General features: G+C 39.2%; 1 protein-coding gene across 1 annotated transcript; it reads right to left on the reverse strand.

Moving 5' to 3' along the window:
* Nucleotides 1-206: 206 nt before the first annotated feature.
* Nucleotides 207-4,036, reverse strand: sec11a (SEC11 homolog A, signal peptidase complex subunit). Its single transcript, XM_035153051.1, has 6 exons — nucleotides 3,850-4,036; nucleotides 3,281-3,390; nucleotides 2,282-2,431; nucleotides 1,964-2,083; nucleotides 745-802; nucleotides 207-644 (listed from the first exon to the last, which is right to left on the reverse strand). Exons 1-6 carry the CDS (start codon nucleotides 3,898-3,900, stop codon nucleotides 594-596), a joined length of 540 nt encoding a protein of 179 aa, XP_035008942.1. The 5' UTR covers nucleotides 3,901-4,036; the 3' UTR covers nucleotides 207-593.
* Between the last annotated feature and the right edge of the window lie 4,123 nt (nucleotides 4,037-8,159).

The raw sequence follows: 8,159 nt of genomic DNA on the forward strand, positions 1-8,159 counted from the left end.
GAAAATGAGTGAGCAACAAATTATGTCTGGCACAGTTCTGTGAACTGACCCTAATCTGACTGAGGTCGATGTGTATGGTTTCATGGAATATTTAAATAGCCACTTATGAAATACTACAAAATTCACTATAAAACAATATATTGCTGCTTTAAAGATACATTTTTGTGTAACTTTCTCTTTAAAGAGCAACAGGAAAATAAAACAAATTTTCAGATGGTAACCAGATTTCATATTTAATATCATTCAAATTCAGTTCTCATAAAATACTTCACACATTTTCCCCCCAAACGATTCAACAGGAAACAAACAAGACTTATTTCACCTTTAAGAATGCCGTTTCCCATTCTGAGGGAATAAAGATCAACTTCAAACTAAATTTATCCTCGTTCCCTCACAAAAATATTTTTAAAGCTTGGCTTCTTTTTTTTTTTTCAATGTAAACACCCTATCCACTGTTCTACAAAATGTTCAAACAAATGGTACAAAAAAGCCTGTTGGGTTTGACAAAGTTGTAACTAAATTCTGTTTTGAAAGGCATGACTGAGGTTTCCTGGACGTAGTTTATCCTTCTTGAGTCCTGAAGTCTGGGTACCTCACTCCCGATGGACCAGCACGAAGAGACCCAGCAAAAAGAGGACAGCGTACTGCAAAATCAAAACACAGAGCGGTTAGAGTCACACAGGAAACATTAACACTACAGAGCCAAGCAGATCTTCTCGATGTGGAGCTGGTCGACAGACTTACTTTGAACTTGGGGTAGTCGTTCATGAGGATGGTGACAATTCCAATGTATGGCACAAACCTGGAGACGACAAAGATTCACAGTCAAGAAACTTAATTGGAACATAAAATATGTCAGTTTGATGAAATTCCACGGCAACTCAAGCAATGAGGAAGCTGTTCCATATGTATCTGGATCGATTTTTTGTCATATGTGATCTATAATATTGCTGATTTTTAACATTGTAAATTTGCTGTTTTGATCTGGTCACACAAAAATCTACTGCATGTCTGTCCATCCTGTGTCGCTCTTCCTGAGATTTATTGCTTTTTTAATCCTCTTTTCATTCTCCTCTTCCGAATCGAAGGTTGAGGGAGTAGACTGTAAATCCCCTGGAGGCAATGTTGTGATTTGAGATACTGGGTAATACACATAAAAAATAAATTAAAAAAGGTTAAAGATTTTTACTAGCATAACATATGAGACCAGACGCCTCAGACAGCTGATATTAGTCCCTTAAACATGTCTATTTTTTTCATCTAGATCCATGAATTATTCGCTGAGAAATCATTGAAAATGTAGAATGTTTGCTTATTTGCGTAATGTTGCTTAACACATAAATTGATGAAAACATAACCACCTTAGTGGAGGTAATTATTTTGATAAGTAGAGAGTTTTTTCAAGCTTCTCACATATAAAGATGTCATACTGATGTTAAGTTTTTGAACTTGTAGTCAAATAAAACATGTAAAGAAGATAGAGAATTAACAATCATTACTTACAGCCCTACACACACAACCCTGCTGTAATGAAATGAAAATCGGAGGTTCCCAAATTTAACCTAAGTGCTCCGTGTCCTCTCTGTCCTTCTCACACATATGGACAAGTAGAGATAAAGAGGATCAACTACTCCAGTCACATCTTGTTCAGTGTAAATTAACTAGCAAAACATAAGAGACCAACCGTAATTCCCAAATCTGAAACAGCGGAGATGTGAAATTACTTCTTTTTTCAGGTGACCTTGACAGATTGTTCTTCATAGAAAAGAACAATTGTGACTATCAGGTAATTAACGCCATTAGAGAATACAAATATTGCTGTTATTGTGTCAACACATACTGTTGTAAATAAAGATTTTGTCTCTGAACTCCCTAGATTGTCATTTCCCAGTTATGTTATCTGTATTGAATATGTGATTAAGATATCTGCACTGTTGAGCATCTACCTGACCAAAGAACTTACCCCCTAGCTCGTCCCACCACATCTTTTTTCTCCAGCCAGTGTTGGCCCTGCTTGTACAGGCCTCTGTCATCCACTGCATTGTTGTCGCCTTTGGTCAAGAACTTAATGTCTCCATTTTCCCTGTGAACAAAGTATCAGCATCATTTTAGACCACAACCTTCACTGTGTCCTCTATGTGTAGATGAGGAAATATAACAACTGTGATATCTTACGGGCGTCCCTGAGCATTTTATTTAAATACTATTAATAGTAATCTCTGGTTTGATACACACGTATGGGACTGATAATCATGGACAATAATAATAAGTGCAGTCATACTTTTCATGGATCTTTAGTACTCTGTGTACTATTGGGATCTCTCTGCCTTCTATCCTGAAGACTACGATCTCTCCAACTCTGATGGGATCCTCTACTCGGTTGGTCAGGAACAAAAGGTCTCCTCTGTGGAAAGCTGGCTCCATACTCCCACTGAAATGAATGGTAAATACACATTAGAAAAAATAGTTCGGCGCCATTTAGATCATTTCAATATTTTTACATGTCCACCTTTGATTAACAATATGATGATACATCACTAGAATAATTTTATATTCAGTTTCTGCCAATTGATCCCTTTCACCTAAATCTTACACACTGGACCTTTAACAGCTACTTTGGACATAACTAATAAGGACCCAAAAAATATAGGGAATGCAAATGCAGACTACCAGTGTTTAGACTGGGATTATATTGATAATATTATTTAAAAGCTAAATGAATAAAATGTGACAAAATTAAATACACATTTAAATACAAAAAATGACGGATCGACATGTGATACTAAGAAAAGTGACAGTGACAGGATGTTACAAACCATAACATCCTGTGAACAGCGCAGTTTCATCTCCCTCATTCTAACAGTATCATAAATAGATCAACTCTTGTTGTGAGTATACTGTCTCCATTCTTAAAAAACATTAAAGTAACAGAAATGCACGAGAGGCTCAATTATCATCACACAGTTAAGCAAAAACAATGTTTGAAGGTGGTTCTGTAGAGAGGTTGTAGAGAAGTCCCATTTCAAGATGTAGAGATGTGTTCAGATATATAAACTAGAATGCATGGCGAGCTAAATGTATTTATAAAAACAAGTCATTGCTTTCAGATGGGCCGTCAAACTAACATTAGTTAACGTTGATTATTGGCTTATATTGTTTATTCCAGCAAAACGAATGTGTCCAAGCAGAACCCACCACCCTGTGAGGTTTGCTCAGGCTATCACACGTCAAAACAAGGCAGCGCCAGAACCCGAAAGCTCAACATGTCCAGTGAACTCACCTGAGAACGACCACAATGGGGCTCTCGCTGCCGGTGACCACCATCAGCCCCTTCCAGATCATCAGCGCAGAGGAAACTATCATACCAAAGTTCAGCACCTGGTAATAGAGCTGCAAACACAATGCAGGGAACAACCCTTCTGTTAGCGGCAGCCCTGCAGAACATACACCGGCCTATAGAACTAGCATCACGAGCAGTCAGGTATAACATGGCCCCAAGTTGAAAAACACATGGATTTCTTTTAGATAACACGAATGCACATATGGCGTTAGACCTCAGCTCCCACTGCCATGACAGTAGTGTGCCGAGAAGAGGAAACTAGCTAGCTACCCTGAGGTTACTCATGTTAAACCCTTTATATACAGTACATGTTTAAAACCACGGTTTCCACGCGTTTCTAAAGCTGCAGCACGATACGTTTAACAGTGGGAACGAGCACTTGACTTTGTATGCGGCTAACACGAGTCACACTGAGGCTGCAGTGGTACAAAGCGCCCGGCGGCTAGTTAACGTTAGCTCCGACAACACAACATGGCTAGAGCAGAGTGAAGCGAGGCTGCTGGTCCTACCTGCCGCTTATTCATGCGACGAACATCGTCCAGAAAGTCTAAAGACAACATGGTTACACGGGAGAGGAGCACGGCGTTTGAATCACACGAAACCCGCCGAACTAACGAGCATATGGATGATGCACGGTCACACACAGACCGCTAACACCGCATCCCTGACTTCCGGGTGCGCTCAACCGGAAGTCCCGCCCCCCCGGCGAGCGCTATGTTGAGGTGTCAGCTTAGGATACGAGAGAGAGAGAGAGAGCAAGAGAGCGAGAGCAAGAGCGAGAGAGAGAGAGAGACGTGGCCTTACTGAAATATATAAATAGATAGTAAATAACCAATACGTCTTTACACATTGGTCACTTCTATGTATTTAAACGTAAATAACGTCTACATCTTTATTCATAAATCACTTCTTTGTCTTTATACATAAATCACTTCTATGTCTATAAACCATGTCTACATCTTTATACATAAGTCACTCTATGTGTTTGTACATAAATTACTTCTATGTTTTAATATATTAACCATTTCTTCATCTTTACACGTAAGTCACTTCTATGTGTTTGTACATAAATCACTTCAACATCTTTATACGTTAACAACCTCTATATGTCTTTATACATAAATCATTACTACCTCTTCACACGTAAACCATTTCTACATCTTTGTACGTAAATGCACCTCTACCTCTTGTATGTGTCTACCTGCTTTTTCTGGTACATTTCCAACACACCATTTTCTTTATTATCGGTTTCTTCTCTCTTCTCTCTTTACTAGAAAACTTTGCTGTTTGGTGCTGGGCAGTTAGCTTATAGTAATCAGTGCTTGTTTTGTTGCTAACAGGTGACTTAAGGAAACAAAGTTGTCAATGAGGAGGAGATGTGAGACTAAACTAAGATGGTATTTTAATAAAAACTGAAATACTGAGCTGATAGATACATAAATGCTCTATAGAGATAAAGTCAGAGTCAGAGTCAGATGAAGTAAAGATTATAATCAGTGATGTGGATATAATGACTCAGTGGGTAACTAGTGTAAATCAAACCACAACAATCACTGCATTAATCATTTATGACATATTAATAACTGCCTTTAAACGTTGGTTAACTCTCTTCTGCAAATAAAACGGTGCCTAAAGTAAATGTAGATGAGTTTACTTTCCACTACAGCTTTAGTTAACATCTGGGCGCTCTTGTATGCAACGCTGTCATAATGTGACTCACAAAAGAGCATAATCTCTGTTGGCAAGTGCAAAGCTTTCATTACCACTAATTATTAACTGCTTTATTTTATTGTGGAGCACATCTAATTTCCTAGAGGAAGTGCGTTCCACTGGATTCGAATGATATCATAATTGTTCACCACACACCTGAAACCCACCGGCCAGTTTTGGTTTGTTGACTCAACCTGTGGGGATTATTCGTAACACATATGTCCAACGTGGAAAAGTCATGAATTTTGTTTCCATTCATATGACTGGTACACTATGTGTTTTTATGAGTTGTGTTTTGATGTTGGGTTTTCCTGTGACACAGCGCGGGTTCACACGTATAATAACAAGGCCCGTGTCAGACTAATGTAGTCATTGGGAAATTACCTACATTTAAGATTTTAAAATGTCCTGCCTTTTTCTAACAATTTCGTAAACAAGTTTGCCAATGTATCTTTTTAAAATTGCAAATCACCAAATTTAATCCAATACAACCAAGCAAGGACTTAAGTTACTTAAATTCCTTTATAGTGTTGTGCTATGAAATAATATACATTCAATTATGTAATAATTAATATTATTACTATTATAAGCACACACACACACACACAGGCCAGTTATTCATCACTGTCATCTGTTCATCTATTTATCCTGAGCGGGTCCTCTCTACGGAGGCTGCCATGTTTTTTGAGCTGAGGGGTAATCAGCTGCAACATGCAACTTCACCACTAGATATCAATAAATCCAGCACACTGAACCTTTAACGGCGCAATCTCTAACCTCAAATTGCTATTTAATTTATGTTTATACCTTAAATAGTCAAATGTAACTAGGCTCTGACTGTCTGAATTCATACCTACATTGAACCTAAATGTGAATCAACAAAATGTGAATACTGATTGCAAAACTCAATTCACAGTTTGTGATACTGTACATTCCAACTGATTGTTGTGACCGCTGAAGTACTTCCAAGATGAATTTGTCGTGATTCATGCAGGCCACGACCCCCACCATCACTAACCCCCTCCCCTTGTGCAAAGGGCAGTATTCATGATGTGATATCCACTGCTCTAATTACATCAAAGTCTAATGTTTGATCGTTTCTGAACTATGTTATATTGTGAGAACCATTATGATATAATGAATATTTTGTATGTGTAATTTACTGTCATCCACTGAAGCTGTTAGAGGTTCCGCTGACCTCTTGAGTATGAATGACCCTATAAGTCTAGATTCCAGTGGAATTCCTACAGGTATTTTGCAGATATCGCAGACACTCCCTAACACCCAGATGTCACAAGAGGTGACTGTGAGCTTCATGCTGAATAGTGGAATCGACATTTCTCTGTTTATCAGAGTATTGTTTAGAGGACATTAGTGAAGGTTCTCAGTTATCCAGGTCATCTTCAGGAGTTGTTGAAAATGGAGACAGCACGCCCCTATTAGTCATGAGTCTATACTGTATACTGTACTTAGACAACTTATTTCTTTCAGGGTTAGCCTTTAGAATTTCCAATGAGAGGAAATAATGCAGGATAGGAATCTGAATGTCATTTTTTATAGTCAGCAAAAGCTATCTGATCAGCTCAGCACTGACTGTCAACCTGGCGATGGCACCGAGAGCAGTGGCGGCCGGCGACTTTTGGAGGGCTGAAGATAAAACTTCTTTCAAATGCCAACTGGTCTGTGACATTTAGGGACGCGTGATGCTTTTCCTATAATCTGCCTAAATGGTCACAACTACCTCGGCACGACAATGGTAATTGAGGTCAGCCAGGCACAACGATGTGAGGTCACAGAATCACAGGCAGCCTTGTGAGAGGGAGGTTCTTAGATACCACACTTGCCAGTCGCTGTTTCTGTTTTCACCCTTTTTTTTTTTACGCGCCTTTTCTTTAATGAGCTCTCACTGACTGCGCCACAGGGATATTGTATAAATAACGTCTGCTTGAACGTAAAGATATTATTCTATATCCTGGTACAACCTTTTGCATTTTCTCCACCCTTTTGCCATGGCTGCCGGTATCTGTCCAAACAATCACTGAAATGCAAATATGATCTTTTGTGTGGAGCATTTTCTTACATGTTGCCACATAACGAGCCTGCTCGTGAGGCTGAATGCTGCAAACGTGGTTAATGTGCCACAGACCGAGTCCCTGGGTGCGAGAACTTTGCATTAACTCAACATTATGTCCTATTAAATAAAATGGAAATTACTTAGGCCTTAAGTGTACACGCAAAATCTCTTCAGTTGGGGACTAGCAATTCTCTCATTTGCCGTGTCCTATCATGGGTATCAATGCTGAGATTACTCCTAGTGATCCTGTGCTCTTCATGATGGAGCGACTCAGTGCAGCATGAAGAGCTGTGCCGGTGCATCTTTCCTCTGTAATTTCCCCGCTCCACTCGTAATGTTTTCCACTAATGTCGCGTAGGAAACAGTTTGGATTAAGGTATGTCACCCTGTCTGATGTAGGACAAATTTAACAAGACAAACTTATAGACAGAGTTAATAACGACGTGAATAAATCTTACAAAGTGAACATAGTGAGGTACAGATTTGAGATAATTGGAGATCACGTTTTTGTCTATAGGTATTGTGGATAACTCTCTTTGTACATTATTAATACTTTTAATTGTACGAGTGTAATTAATGGGGTAGACACTGAACAGGTCATTGTATGACAGGGCCAACATACAACGACAGACAACATATTCACACCCACACATATGACTGTGTAAACCCAACCCCGGTCTGCATGTCTTTGGACTCTGTGCCGAAGTACCTGGAGAAAACCCACACAGACAGGGGGAGAACATGCAAACTCCTCACAGTAAGACCACGGTTTCCACCGGGAATCGAGCCTGTGAAGTGACACTGTTAAAGATAAAGATAAATACTTCAGTGCTGTAAACTGTATGCACAAGCCACTGTATGTGTACTGATGATGTTGACATAGCACTTTTTAGATACAGTACTCCACCTCACAGCACACTTGTGGTACAGCTGGTCATGCAAAACTGACAAATCTTCAGGTGGCAGACAATGATGTATCCAGAATTTTGTTCAAGCTTCCAAGATGGACAAATGCAAACCAGAACAATGTCCCCA

The sequence above is a fragment of the Hippoglossus stenolepis genome, chromosome 1 (genome assembly GCF_022539355.2).
Source record: "Hippoglossus stenolepis isolate QCI-W04-F060 chromosome 1, HSTE1.2, whole genome shotgun sequence".
Lineage (NCBI taxonomy): Eukaryota > Metazoa > Chordata > Actinopteri > Pleuronectiformes > Pleuronectidae > Hippoglossus > Hippoglossus stenolepis.

Coding starts and splice junctions, on each gene's coding strand:
- sec11a (XM_035153051.1), bottom strand. CDS start 3,900: ATGTTGTCTTTAGACTTTCTGGACGATGTTCGTCGCATGAATAAGCGG. Junction 3,391..3,849: donor GTCGCATGAATAAGCGGCAG/GTAGGACCAGCA, acceptor TTGTGTTTGCAG/CTCTATTACCAGGTGCTGAA. Junction 803..1,963: donor GTGGTGGGACGAGCTAGGGG/GTAAGTTCTTTG, acceptor TGTCGTCTCCAG/GTTTGTGCCATACATTGGAA.